Source organism: Castor canadensis, chromosome 3 (assembly GCF_047511655.1).
Source record: "Castor canadensis chromosome 3, mCasCan1.hap1v2, whole genome shotgun sequence".
NCBI classification, from domain to species: Eukaryota; Metazoa; Chordata; class Mammalia; order Rodentia; family Castoridae; genus Castor; species Castor canadensis.
In genome coordinates this window covers 189297144-189316621 of record NC_133388.1, presented here as the reverse complement: position 1 = coordinate 189316621, position 19478 = coordinate 189297144, and the positions used below count along the sequence as shown (strand labels likewise).

General features: G+C 39.9%; 1 protein-coding gene across 1 annotated transcript in view; it reads left to right on the top strand.

The window, feature by feature from the left end:
- Kcnq3 (potassium voltage-gated channel subfamily Q member 3) overlaps positions 1-19478 on the top strand; it is a 305224-nt gene that overhangs the window by 278891 nt on the left and 6855 nt on the right. Inside the window, exons 10-14 of the mRNA XM_074069238.1 lie at positions 12442-12644; positions 13131-13233; positions 15323-15454; positions 17092-17190; positions 18798-18882. Coding sequence (XP_073925339.1) covers positions 12442-12644; positions 13131-13233; positions 15323-15454; positions 17092-17190; positions 18798-18882 — 622 coding nt within the window. The remainder of the gene's footprint in view (positions 1-12441; positions 12645-13130; positions 13234-15322; positions 15455-17091; positions 17191-18797; positions 18883-19478) is intronic.

Genomic DNA, 19478 nt, shown 5'->3' with positions numbered 1-19478 from the left:
TGAATTATTAAAGCTATTTTTAGAACCTTTTCTGCATAGACATGAACAGAATGAAACCAAATAGGAACATACAGTAGTTCCCCCTAATCTGTGGAGGATGCATCCCAAGACCTCATTCAATGATTAAAACCTATACAGAAAACAATGTATCCTGGTTTTTTTCTTGTACATACCTACCTATGACAAACTTTAATTTGTGAATTAAATACAAGTCAGGGATTAACAATAATAACCAGTAATAAAATAGAACAATTATAATAATTTACTGTAATAAAAGCCATATGAATGTGGTCTCTATCTAGCTATGTCTGTACTTTCACCTTTGCATATAAAGTAAGCACTTTACAGCTTCTCATTTGCATATCCAAAATGCCAGCATCACCATTCTTGTGTTTTCGAGCCATTATGAAGTAAGATAAGGGCTACTTGGACACAAGCACCATGATATAGCAACAGTTGATCTGATAATTGAGATGGCAACGTAACTAATGTGTGGGTAGCACATACAGTACGGATACACTGAGCAAAGGGATGATTCACTTCCCAAGTAGAACTGAGTGAGATGGTGAAAGATTTCATCACACTATTTAGAATGGAATATGATTTTAAACTTATGAATTGCTTATTTCTGAAATTTTCATTTAATTTTTTGAACTGTAGTTGACTGTAGGCAGCTGAAAAAGCAAAAAGTAAAACCATAAATAAAGGTAGTTTATTGTACATGCAAAATATGACATTGGATTTACCATTTCTACTTTAATTAGGAAGCAAATAGATGCATTTTTTGGCTTTCCTGGAGTGTTATGGAGTGTTCCAGTTTTGGAAAAGGGACTCTGTGAAATATGGTCATCAATTTGGTCTTGCCCCTTGCAAAAACCAGCCACTCTTCCCATAATGTAAAATGACAATCTATTCTGTGATTTCTCAGGCTTAGAGTTGTTGGGTGTTTGCGGGTTCATCTTCCTCAGAGAAAATCAAGGTCAATTATGTCAGCCATTCAATTTTCCTCATCCAGGACTTGAACAGCATTCAGGTGGAGGTAACAAGTTGGAGGTAGAGGAAGAGATATGGAGGAAGGATTGGTGAATTGTCAAGAGGGGAATTCAGTGTCTTTGTCCAGGAGAGCAAGGTGATTACAGAATGGTTGGTGAGATGTGCATACATTAGTTTAATGTGTACTGATGTTCATTTGCAACCTTATAATTAGTTTCTTTAAAAGGCTGCCAATTAAAAAACAAAACAAAATAAAATACAAAAGGCTGCATTCAACAGTGCTCCAATCTTACTTATTATTTCTAAATTGTCAGAGTCAGATTTGAAGTTCATCATATTGCATAGACTATACATTTATGGTGAATGAGGTATATCCAATGTGATTTAACAGATCCTGGTGCTGTGTTGGAGGTAGGAAAAACAATTATTTAGTCAGCTATTGGTAGGAGCCCAAGTTCCTATTTGCTTATAAAGGTCTTGCTTTATAAAGATTGTCTTAACTATTTTGATTTATGTGGACTTGTTTGAGAAACATAAGCCCAGTTACTATGACTGGTAGATTGACTTTGATAATTTCATGCTTCTTGGATTCTGAAGTTAGTCAAGAAAAAGAGCCATCTTCCTTCATGGGTTTACTAGGATCTGAGCACTTCACATGGCATTTTCCTTGATTCTCATAAAAATGGAGGTAGTGACACTTCCCATTTCCTCTCACCTGTGTTGGATGTCCCTTAGGTAGGATTCATAACTTACCTAATAAATCATAAATATTCATATATATTTACATATTCTTGGCATATACATATAAATACTTTTTAAACTGCCTCTTCCTCTCTAGGCCATGAGCGCCTTGAGGCTAACACTATGCCTGAAATATAGGATGTACCCCATAAATATTTGCTGAATGAATGAATAAATGACCTAACAAAAGGCAGTATCCTCCCTCCATTTCACTTATGAGGAAATTGATCTCAGGCATTCACATACCTTATACCTTATACCTCAGTCAAACACAGAAATATCTAGGGTGGGGCTTTCACACTACTGCCACTATGTTAAGCAGATTCCTCCTGCAGAGCAGGTGCTTCTGTGCACTCCTCATTATGCATGAGCACAGAGTGAGATCAGTTAATGCAACAGACACGTGATCTTGCCATGTGTTCTCCTTTGGCTAGTAACTCTTCTACCATGTCTTCATATAGTTTGCTTCTTCACTTCATTTGAGACTCAGTCTACTGTTCCGTCCTGAGAGTGACCTTCCCTGATACCCACTCATCAGTCTCTATCCTTTTGATCTTGCTTCAGTGTCTTTGCAACACTGCTGAGTGTCTAATAGCTATTTGTTTCTTATCTGCCTCCCCCACTAGATTGAATGCCTCTGCAGTATCTGAACACAACACAGCCTGGCACATGGTTGGCTTTTCATACATACTAACTTAGTGAAAGAGTGGATGGATGAATGGGTGACTGGACAGATGAATGGATGGACAAAGTGTTTATTCTATAAGTATCAAAAAGTAAGCTTAAACTGCCTTATCCTAAGAGGAAAATGTAGTGGCTTATATAGTTACCCATTAGAAAAGGTGGGAATCTGTGGAACAAAGGGTGAGGACTTTCTGAGTTTACTGTTTTTGTCATTTCTCTCTCTTCTCTTTCCATCATGATTTCACTCTCTCAGCTGACATTTTCCCTACTGATGAAGATGTGTATGCTAACAGCCCCAGGGTTATGTCTTCTTCTTGTCTCTGTCCACTTAGCCTTCATGGAAGACAGTTTCAACATTCCCAGGGAATCACATATTGGCCCAACTTGGTCATGTATTCATACCCTGGACAATCTCTATGGCATGGAGAATATTGGCTACTACTGGCTGAACCCTCAGCCATATTTCCTCCTGTTAGAGTGGGTGGATGAAGGCATAAAGTACTATGACTCCATTAGAGTTACTTGGTTGAAGTGGAAAGTAGGGGAAATAAGTTTCTGAAAACTACAGGGTCCTTTTGTCCCAAAGAATTGTGAATGAAACAACAAGCAGACAAAAACAGTTAGTCGTCCATCACAGACATAAACTCCATCATAAGTTTCCAAATTAATAATAATAATAATGCATTAAAGAACATAAATATTAAACTATACTGAGACTCATTTATTCTACAAATTATGCCAGGAAAGACTACTACTTTTGTGTTAAGATCATCATTTTGAATGCCAGTTACAAGTATTCACTAGGTAGGCACCAGTGCTGATAATTGGGTATGTCTTTGTGATTGAAACTAGCACTTTTTGAATCCACAAAATAGGTAACCATGTTGACAATAACTGGTTGCTTGAGCCCAATTGTTCACTTTATATTTTTGAACAATTAAATCTGAACAACAGATTCTTCTCCTCTATATCTGTCTTTGTCCCAAGCACCTTCTTTTTTCTCCTACCTTGTGATTATAAAGTTGTCATATTTAGTAGAGAACCATTCTTTGTATCAAAGAATTAAGTACAATAGCAATAACTTACAAAGAAAGCTTGTTTTTTTTGCCAGCTATAATTCTAAGCACATCTAAGCCTCATAGCCACCCTGTGAACTGGGTACTATTGTAAATCCTCATCTTTAGATAAGAAACTGAGGTTCAAAGAGGTTAGAAATTTGTCACATAGCTAGGAAGGAGCAAGACGAGAATTCAAGTCCAATTGGTCTAGGTCCATAATTCATGGTCTCAACCACCCCCAGTCATTGGGAACAGTTACCTCATCAGCCACTGCTGATTCCCCTTGTTTTGTTTTCTTCTACCCTTTCCAGCTATGGATCACATAGCTGGAGTCCCTGCCATGACTTGCAAGAGAAAGAAAAGGCACAGAGTCAGGATCTGCTGTGCAGTGAAGGAGTAGGGGGTCAGACTCTGTCATTCATACTTGGCTTCTCACTGTGACGTTGACCATGTGAAATTCATCTCACAGAGTCATGGATGATGTTGGCAGTAAAGCTCCTTCTATGCCCTAGAATCAGTGATTATTAAAGAGGAATAGGAATTTAGAGATTAATCCAATCCTCTAATTTTACTGATGAGAAAATTGTTACCTAGAGCAAAACAAGAGGCTTAAATATGATCCCATAGCTGTTAGTGTTTTCTCCTGACATCCAAATCATGCTCCTGATCTGAGCCAGGCTGCAGAGTCATTCAATACAGAGGTGAAATTTGAACGAAATTTGTTTATCCTCTGAGTGATGTGTGACATGTCATGAAGGTTTAGTCTCCGTTTCTCTCTAAGAATAATTTGAAGAACACGGATATTTATAACACCTCTTTGCCCCTGAATTATGAACCAATTGGGACATACACAATCCTTCTCAGAGAAGGATCAAAATACTGGTTATGTATACTAAATAAAGTAGTGTTAGCTCTGGAGGGTGGAAGTGACAGCTTCAAAATACACCTGACCAAGTCTGGCCTTGGAAGCAGCACAGGGATAGAACAAATACTGTCCCAGCCATCCACAAGGGCCATGGTCTGGCTGATCCCATGGGGCATAGATTTCTGTGAGGAAAAAACCACATGCAAATGTTGACCATTAATATGGAACCCATTTGGTCAAGAAAGGTTGCAAATGGCTATTATACAGTTATCATATCCCAAATTTATTTTCTCCCATGGAAAGAAGCCAGTGGAGGTCTAGAAGCTTTTTCCAAATTCTTCTAAGAATGTGGCACTTTCATTTTTATGACTTCAAAAATGTGAGCAAGAATGGTCCTTTCAATACATTTCATGTAACCTTCTTTCTAACCATGATCACTTCATTCCTTAGGACACAATAACTTCTCAGCTCCCTGACTTGGTTGCAAAAATCTGAAAATAGTGTCTGAAAATGACTCAAAGGTTATTGGCGGCCATATTTGTTTCCAAAGACAGCCATAACAAATCACCATAAACATGACTTAACAGATACAATTATATCTGGATACTTTGGAATTATACCTGGCTGACTTAAAACAAGAATATTTATTCTCTCATAGTTCAGGAGGCTTGAAGGTGTTGGCTAGACTATACTCCCTCCAAAACATCTAGGGAGGATACTTCCTTGCCTCTTTCTAGCTACTGATAACCATTGGTAATCTTTGACATTCCATGGCTTATAAACTCATCACTCCAAACTCTGTCTCCATTTCACATGGCCTTTTACCTTTTGGGTCTCTACTGCTTTTTCTCATAAAGACAGCAGTCATTTGATTAAAAGTACACCCTATTGCATTATAAACTCATCTTAATTTGATTACATCTGCTAAGGTCACATTCATAGATTAAGCATAAGCTAAACCCTGTTTTGAGGGTGACATTCTACCTTCTTCAAAGCCAAATGTGATGGATTTGCAAATGGTAGGAAGCTGTCTCAGCAGATTCAGGATATGTGTTATGGGGATACACATTTTGGAAAAGGTTAGATTTCATTATAACCACATATTGATGAGGATCTTGGGACTCAATGAGGTGAAACAACTCACACGGGCTGAAGTTTGAACATGTATCTGCCTGAATCCCTCCAACTTGATAGTTCTTTCTCTTTTTTAACCAAGATCTTAAAACATCCAGATGGTCAGATAGGCAGTAGTCGTAGCAATAGGGACTGAGAACACACTCCAGATTTACACTACCAGATGTCAGAGCCTGGGTTCTCTTCTTACCAGCTATGTGATTTGGGGCACTTTGAGCAACCTCTCTGTACCTCTGTGTCGTTATCTGTGACATAGGAATAATAATAGTAATGACCTCATAGACTGGTTGGAATGATATCTATGGCATCTTGAAGATAACCATTGTTTAGTAAATACACTGGAAATTAGTGCTGATAAAGTGGTATAGTGCCCATGCATGAAATTTGAATACATGGAGAAAAAATTTTCAGAAGATCAACAGCGAAAACTATTTTCACATCACATATACCTGTGTGCTTTTCACTTTCACATCACATATACTTGTGTCTTCAGAGCTCCAGAAGGCAAATGTCCAGGAATCATGCTCACAGATTCCTAGACTCACTGGATCAAACCAAAAAGGTCACCGAGTTCAGCAGAGCTAACCTTACAAAACTGTCCAAATGAAAGAGATCCAGATTAACACATTAAGGTCATTTTGAAATCATGGTGTGGTTCCTTTCCACCCAGTAATCAGTCCAGCCATGATCCTGCCTTCTTGTTCCTGCTCTATCCACCCTACTCCGTCCTAACCTAGCTAGTCTGTTAGGAGCCACATGCGCCTGGGCCCAAGCTCTCTGATCACCAAGAAAGCAGGGCTTTGTCTAGGTGACTCCCATTCATTTATCCTCTATTCGTCCACTTTTTCAATAACTACTTATTAAGTCTCTCCTGTTTACCAGAAACCATAAAACAGACAAGTTTCCTAATTTCCTACTTGACAAGATGCCTCTCAGTTTACCTAAATGTAACTTGTCTCAAACTCAGCCTTTGAATTCTTCTCCACACCTGTTAGTCCCACATCTTGTCAAACTCAAAATACCCACACACCCATTTGTGCATCCAAAAATCAGAAGTGGTTCCCTCACTACCCATACAGAATCCATCAGAAAAGACTATTATTTTTCTACTCCAAATTAAATATCAAAGTTCTATCTCTTTCACACTGCAGCCATCTTGCCCACATCTTATCTAGGACATTTCTATATGGCTTCCTTTTTTGATTTGTCAGTTTTGTTCTCATTTTCTAATCCATTCTCTGTCAAGAAACTACTGTGTTCTTTAAAAAAAAACTTTTAGTGAGGAATATATACATAATATAAAGCTTACCATTATAAACATTTTAGTGTGTACTTCTGAAATATTTGGTATATTCACATTGTTGTGCATTCAGTCTCCAGAACTTTTTTACTTAGCCAAACTGAAACTCAACAGCTTCTCCTTCTTCCCTGTCCTTAGCCCTTAGTAAACCACTATTCTACTTTCTGTTTCTGTGAGTACAAATACTCTTGATACCTCCCATAAGTAGAATCACAGCTTTTATATTCTTGTGACTATAATTTCCCTTAGCGTCATATCCTCAAGGATCATCCATATTATATCATGTGCCAGGCATCCTTCATTTTTAAGACTGAATAATATTCCATTGTATATCTACCCATTTTGCTTATCCACTCATCAATTGATGGGCAGCATTCAAACTTCTTCCACCTTTTGACTATTGTGATTCATGCTGTTATAAATATGTATGGGTTTTTAAAAAGCAAATTTGGCATACTTTCCCCTTCTTAAAAGTCTTTAGTGCTTATGTGGAGCTGTTCTATTTTCTACATAGGATGTTGTGGCCAGGAGCCCTCCCCTCAGTCCTCATGCTTTTGTACCCACATGTAACGCTTCCATCTAGAGAACTCTCTTTTTTGAAGTCTGGCTTCTTTTCACCCTCAGAACTCAGTTTCAATATCTAGACCACCATCATCTCAATCCTAGACTCCTAAAATGGGCTTTCTAATTGGTTTTCCATCCACTCAAGAACCCTCCCCCTTCCTACACCACCTAAGCCAGCCTCCTCTCTCTCTCTATTACTGTACTGTTTGCCTTCCTCATTGGATTTCTAAAACTATATGCATCTGCTAGCTTATTGTATGTCTCCTTGGCCTTACCATAAGTTTATGGAGACCAAGAACTCCACCTTGTTCAGTTACCACTGTATAATCAGCAAGTTACCAGAAGCCTAGCCCTTACTGGGTGTTGAATACATTTCTTGTAGAAAAAATAACATTAGATAAAAAACTGAATCATTGAGTTAATGACTTCCCCAAGTTGAAATATTAACTGCAGAACACAGATTTGAATCCATTCCTCATACTTTAAAACCTACTCTCTTTTCTACTAGATAGCACTTCCTCATTCTACTGAGATTAGAGGCATTTTGTTACCCAAATAAAATAGTTTATTACTTATTTACTCCATTCAACATCATAGGAATGTTTTTAGTGCTTGTGGTGTGCCAGGCATTGTGCTAGATGCTGAATATACAAATTGAACAAATATTTTCTGGCTCAAAAGCTTTTCTTGGCTTCTCAACCTCAACACTATAGATAGCTAGGACAGACAATTCTTTGTTGCAAGGTATGTCTTATGCATTTCAAGATGTTTAATAGCATCTCTGATCTCCACACAAGGCCAGTGCTGCTCCCCAAGTTGTATAAAGCCAAATATATCTCTAGATGTTGCCAAATGTCCTCTGAGAGGTCAAAATTAACTCTGGTTGAGAACCCCTGGTTTAGTAGGAAAGTCTCTTGTGAGTCAAAGATTTGATTAAGGCAGACAAGTGCCATGGATGAGAAAAGCCTAAAGTATGTAAGGGGCACAGTACATTACATTATTACATTGAACATCTAGAAATGCTGAGATGTGAACCTGTGGGATGATGCTTAGTCCAAGTTTCAGACAACAATCAGAGTCATTTAGATGAAGGAAGCAATGAAGGTTCTCCCAGGTAGAGATCAAAGCATGTGAAAGTTCTGAATGTCAAGGAACTTTAAGGAGTTGAAAATAGCTAGAGTTTCTGGGTGCTGAGATGTGAGGTGGGAGCCCAGGTCAGAGCTGTATAATACAGAAAAGAATAATCTTGAGTACTTTTCTATCCCCAGTCCATCTATTTTTCAGTTTTCCAAATTCATGTTTTAAGATTGTTGTCTGTACTTAACAAATAAGGGGCTCTAGCTTTCCTAGGAAACCTAAGGTCAGCTCCAAAAAAGGGCTTTTCTTACAAGATCTGCAGGACTGTCCGAGAACAAGTTCTGAATTATGCACTGGAAATCCATAGGAAAGGGCAGAAATAGGTTTAGAATTTCAGGGGTGATCTTTGCTTTGCATTTGATTATCCTTTGGGGTCTCAGATTTCAGGCAACACAATTAAGAAGTAAGCTGAGCATCCACTTTGCTAGAAGAAGAATTCTGTGAGGCTCTTAGGCAGTGGCTGTAAGTAATTCTAAGGCAAAGCTTCTGACTTGTGCCAACATATCTGGATTCCTCACGCAGTCTAAAGTGTCATCTGCAACCAATGGGTTATTAAATGAACATGGCCAAAGCAATTCAGAGTCTTAGAGGTTGCAGTGAAGCATTTAAATGCCAAAGAAACAAATTCTAAACCCCAGCACATACAGAATAAGAGAGTCTTTTCATATCTTCCTGATATTCAACAATTTAGCTGAAATTTCAAGTTAGGGCAAAGTAGCTGCCATTAATTTTGTCTGGCTTAGTTTATTTGGAATTAAGCTTCTCACATACTTATCTCCTATCGAGGTAGAATACAATGACAATATTCAGTTTTGAGATTAGCATTAAGAAGTACTATAAAATAATATATAAATCCCTAAAACTCATCTGAGTTTGTATTAAAAAATACACATGAAACCCTGCTTTTATGTCCCAGGAAATTGTATCCTTTTCATACATGTCGTCACCCTTCTACTGCTTCTGTGGGAAGAGGATTATTTGCCAAGATAATGATGACAGCCAGCATTTATTGAATGCTCCATGCATCCCAGACAGTGGGCTAAGCACTTTATGTGCATTACCTCATTTAACCCATAATTAGCCATGTGAAGTGTAGGTAGATAGTTATCATCCTGCACACAAGGAATCTGGGGACCAGAGAGTACAAATTATGTGTCCTAGGCCACATGGTTTGTCAAGATGTCTCCACTGAGCTGGTTTTTCCCCAAAGCCCATGCCTTTGTTGAGTGTGCAGATGTGCTGAGCAAAGGGGTGGACTGGGTCCAAAGATAACCAGGAAGAGTTCATGCCTTGCTAGGACTACACAATCCAGCAGGACAAGCAACACCACACAGTGTGTTAAATACTATGACAGAGAAATATCATGCCTTTGGAGCACAGAAGTAACTGATTTCCAAGAGGGAATGCTTTGCCATAATTTTCAGGGGAACAGAGGAATGAGGTTTACTGGGAAGGCAAAAAGGAGAGTGTAAGCAGGAGGACCCATGTGAGTATGAGGGGATTTGGGGAAAGGAAAAGGGCTTGATGCAGATAACAAGGTGGAGCTCCTTGGCAGTGTAGCAAGACAGGTAGGCAGGGGTCAAGAAGGAAGAAGAGACTGAGAAGTCATTGTCTAGAAGCACTCTGACTTAATTCTTGGGCAGGGCTGCCTCCAATGCATATTAGCTTGATTTCCTGCCTCATCCACTATATTCTTATGGGCCCTGATATTTTCTCTCTCTGATTAGTCAATCACCTCACACTGGCCAGAAAAGCAGCACCAAAATGTTATGGCTGAAGTTCAGGAAATATGGAGCTAGAAATGTATTTTTTATTATTACAATTTTATTTGATCATTTTTGCATTTACTTACATGTATCTACATTATTGAGTCTCTAAATTTACCCTGGAATGGTTATTAGTGGAATTCTTCAATCAAGCTACTGAAAACAGTGTTGGGTGAGAGAGAACAGGTCCAGAGGGAATCAGGAATAACAACTGCTCATTGCTCATTAACACATTCATTCATTCCTTTGTCTAATATTTCCCTACGCCAAGTTGTGAGACAGAAACCTTACAGATATTGCGATGTGTAATACTCCTAGAACATCTATGAAGCAGGTGCTGTTAGGTTCCGTTACAGATGAGAACCCAGTGCTTAGACAGCACAAGGCATCTGCTTTGCGGGAAACACATTTCCATCTCACCTGTGCAGCACAACACCACAGTCTTCACATTACATCAAACTGCAAGACATCAGCACCTTCTAGCGGAAACACACAGGTGTCATAACCAGACATGCTCTTCAGAAAATACAGAACTATCTTAGGCCCGTGCAGAATGGATCAGACTACCCACTCATTTTGCCCACAAGGTCATGGGTGCCTACTGTGGGGTGATAGAGAGGAAGCCACCAAATGATGTCTCTTGAGGTACGAAAACACTCAATGTGTCTTGCTCTAGAAAGTACCATACAAGAAAGACTTCATTCTTTGTGTCCACTAGGGCAAGGGGGTAGAGGCTGAGAAATACAGGGAAGACATTAATATTCATGGAGCTTATATGGTACGTTCAGCTTTATGCCAAATCATTGACAAACATCATCACAAAGCAGTCAGGTGATGCAAGGAATGTTTTTCTCTATTTTACAAATGAGGCTCAAAAAGGACACAGATTTGCCCAAGGTCAGCCAGATGAGAAGGGTTAACCTGGGCTTCCACTTGAGATGCTTGTGTTGAGAACCTTTTTAGCAGTATGGCAAAGACCATGGACTACTTCTCAGAAGAATAACTTAGGATCCATGAATAAAATGTAATGTACAGATGTAAAAGAAACTGATCTATATTAAAATGTAGTTATTAAGATACTTAAAAATTTCAGATGTTATCAAATATGTACTTCTCTGTGATTAGACTGACTGCCAGGCTGAAAACTCCCATAACCTTGAAGCAGTGATGAGCATAAACACTACCTTGAGATAATGAGATGCAAAATCATTAGTGACTTCTGTTGTGGACAGCCACAGGCATTGGGATATGATGGAATTTATCACCTACACTCGCAATTCAAAGAGATGCTAATTTTTAATTAGAGGTTAGTCACTTAAAAATGTAATTTCCCCACCTGAGATCATGGATCCCCTGAGTTCTATTTATAGGAGTCTGACTATATAATAGGTTAAAGTTGCCTGCTTTATGTGACTCATGTCATTCAGTTCTGTTTGAGGGGCATTTGATAAGAATTTGATGTGTCAGTCACAACTTAGGCACCATGAAATGGTAAAGAAGAGAGATGGGGGGTTATTGCTGCAGAGGTGAGGGATATGAGGAAGGAAAAAAATCTTTGCAACATACCACTATGTGCTAGGTACCTTATGGTAAGGCCTTCATCTCCATAGGGGATGTATTCCAAGACTCCCAGTGGATGTCTGGAACTGCAAATCTTCCTGAACCCTACATATGCTATATTTTTCCTATACATGCATACCCGTGACAAAGTTTAATGCATCAACTAGGCACTGTGAGAGATTAACAACCATAGCTAATAATAGTTATAACAGTATACTGCAATAAAAGTTATGTGCATATGCTCTTCGCTAGCTTTCTTTCTCTCAAAATATCTTAATTCCTCTTTTAATTCCTCCTTGCACTATAGTAATATTTTCAGAAAGTAGTTGACTGTCAGTACCTGAAACCACAGGTAAAGGGGAACTGTTGTATATCCTCACCTCATTTAAGCTCCAGTTAAGCATGAGGAAAGTGAAGTTCAGAGAAGTTAGAAAACTTGCCCAAGATATAATCACTAGTAAATTGCTGAGCTGGGATTTGAACCACATCCCATTCCATCTGCTGAGTCAGAGTTAGCACTGTGAGTGCACAGTACCTACTCATCCTTGGAGGAGAATGTGTGAGTCTTTATGGAGGGATGGGAAATTACGAGAGCCTGCACTGAAGGAGGAAAATTGTTCACTTTTGCTTATTTTGTAGCCAAAAGCTGGGTCTCTTGGATCGGGTTCGCCTTTCTAATCCTCGTGGTAGCAATACTAAAGGAAAGCTATTTACCCCTCTGAATGTAGATGCCATAGAAGAAAGTCCTTCTAAAGAACCAAAGCCTGTTGGCTTAAACAATAAAGAGCGTTTCCGCACCGCCTTCCGCATGAAAGCCTATGCTTTCTGGCAGAGTTCTGAAGGTAACATCTTTTCTCTCTCAGCTGTCTCTGAGCTTCTCCTTCTCCCAACCCTCCTCCTACCTCACCGCTCGCTCTCTCTCTCTCTCTGCTCTCCCCCCCGCCCCCCGGCCCCAAGATCACTAGGATACATACTGACAGGGCAAGAATCCCAACTCTCTGACTCTGAGGCAAGCACATGTGCCTGTTGCTGTTTTCTCAGGACCTGTGGAGCTCACCTGGTTGACCTCCTAGTCTTCTGCCCCACCCAAACCCCCAAACTGCTTACATCTCCAGAAAGTGGAGGGGGGACATCTGGACAGTAAAGTCGGGATGCTAAGAAAGGTTACCAGTGTCACAACTGGAGACTACGGTGGTTCCACAAAGTAGAAACAAAGACACTGGGGTTGACCTATGTGGAAGCTTGGAAATTCTGACTCCACAATGGGTCCCGTCCCTAAAACTTTCCATGTGCCCTGGTCTGCACTGATACATGTGTCTCCCTCACAGATGCTGGGACCGGTGAACCCATGGCTGAAGACAGGGGCTACGGGAACGACTTCCTCATAGAAGACATGATCCCCACCCTGAAGGCAGCCATCCGAGCTGTCAGGTGATGACTCTGCTCCCACCTGTGTGCCTCCCCAGGCCCCAGCTCATCTCCCACAGGACATGGCTTGAAAGAGCCCTTGGACTTTGTGGAGGGGTAGGATGCTCCTCCAGCCACCTTGCATAAGTTTCCATGGGTATTGAATCCTGTGTAAGAGAGGCTGTCTCAGGAGAGCCTCCACCTAAGCAAGTCATCATGGGGACTCCTTGCCTGGCACAAAAAGGCTGCCATGGCCTCATGACAGTATGTCTCACCATCACGCCTCTCTCTGGCTTTAACCAGCGTTTATTTATTTATTATTTTATTTTTTGTAGTACTGGGGGTTGAACTTACAGCCTTGTGCTTGCTAGGCAGACACTCTACCACTTGATCCACTCCACCAAACCCAGCTTTTATTTTAAGAAGTGTCAGGTGAAAATCCTGATAGGTTGGCTTGACAAGAAGTTTTCTTTTCTTTTTTTACAGGCATTTTATTCAAAATAGCTTTTCTTTTGCCCATCTTCTTTTTAATCAGCATTTCAACAAGATAATTAAATACAGATTTTTTTTTTTTGGTCTGTATTACAGTAGACCATAATCCACCTTGGCTCTCTCTGGTTTTCTCTAGAATTCTCGAAGAAAATTGAAAAGCATGATGTTACTTAAAGAACTAGGTTAGCATTATCAGCATGTACTCACTTCATCAGAGTGGCAGTGGGTTCTAGAGATTAAATTGATCTCCAAGAAGTAGGCATGATATTTTCAGTATGATTCCCAGTCTAATAGATCGGGAAAGCACAATAGCATTGTAGGATGTAGACCTCAGGAAAGCTGATAGAAATACAGTTGTATGATATGCAACCAGCTGGATTCATAACTCCCTGAAGGCTCTCATTCCAAGAAACCGGCTGATAGACCTATAGAGACCTAGAAAGAAGGCTTTTCTGGGATGCTCCATGCCCTGAACTCTGCCCTCTGATTTTTTAGCATTGTCACAAATGCCTTAATTCAAGGATTGGTAAACTTCTTCTGTAAAGTGACAGATAGTAAATATTTTAGGTTTTGTGGCCCATAAATCTTAGCAACAAGTATTCATCCCTGCTACTGTAGAACAAAAGCAACCACAGACAGTACATAAATGAATGAGCATGGCTGAGTTCCAATATATCTTTTCTTTCAAAATCAGGCAGTGGGTAGCTGTAGTTTGCTCAGTCCTGCCTTAAGTGAAGCTGGCTAAAGGGCAGGCTTATAAGATGGCATGAAGTTTAGAAGGATGGTAAAAACAAAAACTGGATGCTATGATCAGCATGTCAAATAGTGTTTGGAAGCTAGAGCCAAGTGTTAAGACAAACAAAATGAACTTTAAATGCACCATTGAAAAGACCCATGCAAGTACAGTGGGAGCTGGAGAGGGACTGGAGCCTCCTGACACTGACAGTGAGTTGGAGTTTTGATTGACACACTGTGCTCAGCAAGAGCATATTCACAAAATAAGATTCTCAAAGGGCATTAGCCATCAGGAGTGAACTTACTGATTACCAGGAAAGGTTTGACTTCATTTATTAGTTCTCTTTACAGGGAAACTGAGACAACTCAGGGAGCAGAAATTAACTTTTTTAGGAATTCAGAGCAAAAGAATTTAAGAAGCTGTTGAGGAGGGTATTTACCAGTTGCCCTCAAATAGAAAGTAGTATGACAGTGACCAAGATCACAAGTCTTGTCAGTACACTGGTTTTAGTCTGAGGACCAATTCTAACATCATGAGCCGTGTGTCCCCAAGGAAATACAGAGTTCTCTGAGCTACAGGTGCAGCATCTGTAAATTGACCTATTAGCACAGTGCTTTGTCTGCATGTAATGCAGGCTCAATAAATGTTAGCTCTTGTCATTACTATGATTTGCTTATTATTCGGACAATTGAAAGAGAGGCACTAGCTAGCCTAGTCAGAGGTGGTTCAAGGGGCTACAACCAGAACCCAAAGCTGGAAGTTCTCCCTATCAAGCAGTTTTCTCTTTCTTCCTTTTTATCCCTGCTCCTGTGTTTGGTGGGCTTGCATTATAGTTTCCGTCACTCTCTAACCATGATGGACAAATGCCTCTACTTTGCCTTGTAGAATTCTACAATTTCGTCTATATAAAAAGAAATTTAAGGAGACTTTGAGGCCTTATGATGTGAAGGATGTGATTGAGCAGTATTCTGCAGGACACCTTGATATGCTTTCCAGGATAAAGTACCTTCAGACAAGGTAAGACGGTCACATACTGATGGGCTATGCAGTACACACATACACACACACACACACACACACACACACACAAAATGTGTCTAGCACATATAACATTATCACAAGGTCTAGTAGATGTGCTCTAAGTAGATATTAACCAATACACAGAGCCTGGAGTGGTGGGGCACACTTGTCAATCCTAGCTGTTCAGGAGGCAGAGGCAGGAGTTTGAGGCCAGCAAAGTTAGCAAGACCCTCTCTCAAAAACAAAAAGGGCTGGAGACATGGCTCAAGTGATAAAGTGCTTGCCTAGCAATCATGAAGCTCTGGGTTCAATTCCCATGCTGCAAAAATAAATTAATAAATAAAATGACCAATTTACTGTGGTTGTATGATATGATTACAAAACACACACGTGTTTATCAGAAATATGCATGCATGTGCACACATCCTCCCATAGGGGACCTAGAAAGAAAATGGCATAATTCAAATTGACATGAGAGCTCTCTGGACTTCCACTTTCTTGTACAAGTAATGGTACCCTACTGGAGCATCCTGCAGAGTTAACAGGAGCATCCTGTCGAAGGGGTTGAAGTTAACAATGCTGTCAGAGTAAAGGTATGCTTATTCGTGATCTTGCTTCTTCCCTGATTGGGATATCAACTGACTCCCTTGAGTAGTGGCAGGCACAGAGTCAGGTGGTGCTCTATGCCTGCTCAATGCGTGGTTATGTGAATAGATTCTAAACCCAACATGCCATGATTTATACATGTATGGCTCTCTGAGAGATGTTGAGAAAGAGTATGGTGTCTAAGACATGCCAGACTCCAAAAATATCAGTCAATTGTAGTGAGCATAGAGTGGACTGCTCCATTGTCATAGTTTTTGATATTTATTAGGCAAATGTGTTTCTGGTATTTATAACTGGAGGTTGCCTGCCTGGATGATGACTAGTATATCCTCAGCCATGTGGACATCGTATTGTGCCAGATATAGAGGAAGACATATTTAGAATGATGCATGACCTGTCAATTGGAGATGCAGCTGGGTTTCCAGAGAGGAGTCAGTGACCATAGGCTATTTCTGGGTGCATGGTCTTAATGGTCATGCTGACAACCCCGCCCCACCACAAGCCCCACAGCCTTTTGGGAAACATTTCTCTCCTGTTGATCCCAGCACATGGCAGGAGCTGGTATCTCCTGAAGAAATGGACGTCAGTTGCCAGAGCTAGGGTTGGACCATCTTTCCATGGCCAGGGATGCCTGCAGAGCAGCAGGGATCTGTGCATCTAAAAATGGAGCCTAGATGTGGCTGTAATAATTCTCTAATTAGGTGGTTTGAGGAGGGATAAAAGCTGGAAAAAGAGATATGCTTGCAACACGTCTATGACATTTCCTGTAATATGCAAGATAAAGCCTTCATCCCATCTCAATGAATTGTCTGCCTCTCTTTCCCCTGGGAATGAAAAATGCTCTCAGTACCACCAGAAAAAAAGAGGATAAAACCATAATGACATGACAAATTTCTCTGGTTTTCATTCTTTGTCTTCTCTTCTATGCTCCAAACCCACATTTAGATTAAGAAAGAATGAGTGACTTTTTTTTCCAACAAAAACAAAGCTTTGTGTAATTTAATCCCCTCTTTGTTTGTTTCTTTCAGAATAGATATGATTTTCACCCCTGGACCTCCATCCACCCCAAAACATAAGAAGTCTCAGAAAGGAACAGCGTTCACCTACCCATCCCAGCAATCTCCCAGGTGAGAGTGTGGGTCTGAACTAATCAGCCATGGGCACAAGGCCTGTGGATAATCCCCATTCCCAAATTTCAGTTGAATCCTTTATGTGGGTGAAGTTGTCACTTCCCTAAATAAAATGAAGAAAGAATTTGAATGCTGTTTCAGATTGAGGACACTTCAAACTATTCTGTAAAAAGACTTCCCACTTCTTTTCCAGACCATGTACATGACACTCATGTCTATGGTTTTTAAAAATAGAAACCACACCACTTTCTAGTGATAAGACAAAAGGAAACACATGAGTTTTGTTGGAACAGGAAGAATGCTCTGTTAGCCGAGCCCCTGTGTTCTTGGTCAGCTAGTTTACCTTCCCTTCCACAGTCCCTGTGGGGTGACTAATACCCCTCCCAGGACAAAGTCAGAAAGAATAATCAGATGGCAGTCCTCTGAGAACATTGTAACCTGGAGAGTGCTTCTCCTTCCAAAAATGTTTTAAATTTGTGAACAAGCATGTGTCGTTTCAAAGTCCACTGTTGGATTTGCATTCCCAAACGTCTTTGAGGCAAGCAATATAAATGAGCCAGGGAACATTACGTACTTTTCTCTTGTAAAAGAAGCAAGGGCCAAAGCATCTACTTTTCAGCTTCTGTCATTGGGGTGGAGTATGGTATAGTGGAAACATGGGTACCTAGAGGGTGCAGGCTTCATAAATGGAAGAGCTCTGTTCTGTTGTTGATAATCCTAATTCCAGATAGCAAAAATTTTTTAGAAAGCTGAATATCTATTGTACAGGTCCCCACTTTTGAGATGGTGTTTTGAGATGTTTTAAAACCTATGCAGTACAGAAAAAAACAACAAAAATTACTGGTGGACTAGGTGTAGCACATAGGTCGCTAGTTTGTGACATCTGCCTTAATTCAAGACTGCTCAGCCAAAGCCAGGCCTGGGACTTACTTAGCAGAGGCATAGCTTATGAGAGAAAAAAATTGACTATCAGGAAACATGAATGATTTTGAGTAATTGCAAGGTCCCCAAAACTTCTCATGTGCATAGACTACAAAATTATTAAATATTCACCATACATACACAAAAAGAAAATGTATCATTTTTGCATCATTTCTTTCCTATTCTTAATAAATGAGACAGATGAAGTATTTATACCCACTGTATAGAATTTCAGAGAGGACAATTGTCCTGCCATTATCATGTACACATGTACACACCACACACACACACACACAGAGAGAGAGAGAGAGAGAGAGAGAGAGAGAGAGAGAGAGAAAGAGAGAGAAAGCTCTCAGAGACCCAAAAGACAAAGGGATTTAATATAAAGGAATTGAATTGATGAACACACTGGGTACTGTTAGGTGGTTTATTAACTTTAACATAAAGTTAAAGTGATACCTTATTAGCAACTTCATACTTTTCTGCATGAAATCAACACTATTGAAGCCTGGGAAATGCTGTTTTTTCTGGCCCTGTGTTTAATGGGCCTCTTTCAGGTATTAAAAGAATGAAATTGAGAATGGTGATTCCATGTGCCAAGGCCTGCCAAGCTAAAGTGACCTGCAAAGCAAAGCATATAAAATGATCTTATAGAATTGTTGGCTCTTTAAATGTTTTTATAGGAATGAACCATACGGAACCAGAACATCTACAACAGAAATTGAAGATCAAAGCATGATGGGGAAGTTTGTAAAAGTTGAAAGACAGGTGGGTCTTTCCTTTTCCTCACCAGAAAGCAAATATGTAGAATTTATTTTCAAGTGCCACTTTTTCATAGGGAGATAAAATACTTAACTAATACCACCCACTACTCAAAAAAGGATATAGAAATTATTTCTCTGATTTAGCCTTTAATGGCTGGGTAATCACAAGCAAATTAATTAATTGTTCTGAGCCTTAGTTTTCCTTGTCTGCAATAAGGGGATTTTAATAGCTCATAAATTTGCCATGAGAATTAAGTAAGTTGATACATGTGAATTACCTAGAATATTAACTGGTACACAACAGCTAATGGTCAGCCACTTAGAAGGTCAACAAATAATTGACCTATTTGTTATGATCTATTATGATCATTTGTTTCATGGTGGTCACTTAAGCAATGTTAGTCCTCTGCCCCTTTTAGTCCTCTTTTTTTCTAAATTCTTGTCTGTGGATGGCCTGTGAGAAGAGGCCTGGAGGGGTCAGTCTGTAGATGAGGGTCATTTGGGGTGGAAAAAGACGTCCACTCACTCACAGAACCCCATGTAGCTCACCTCTTACATCCATAGTAAAGCAGTTTATATTCCAGCATCATTTGCTTAATT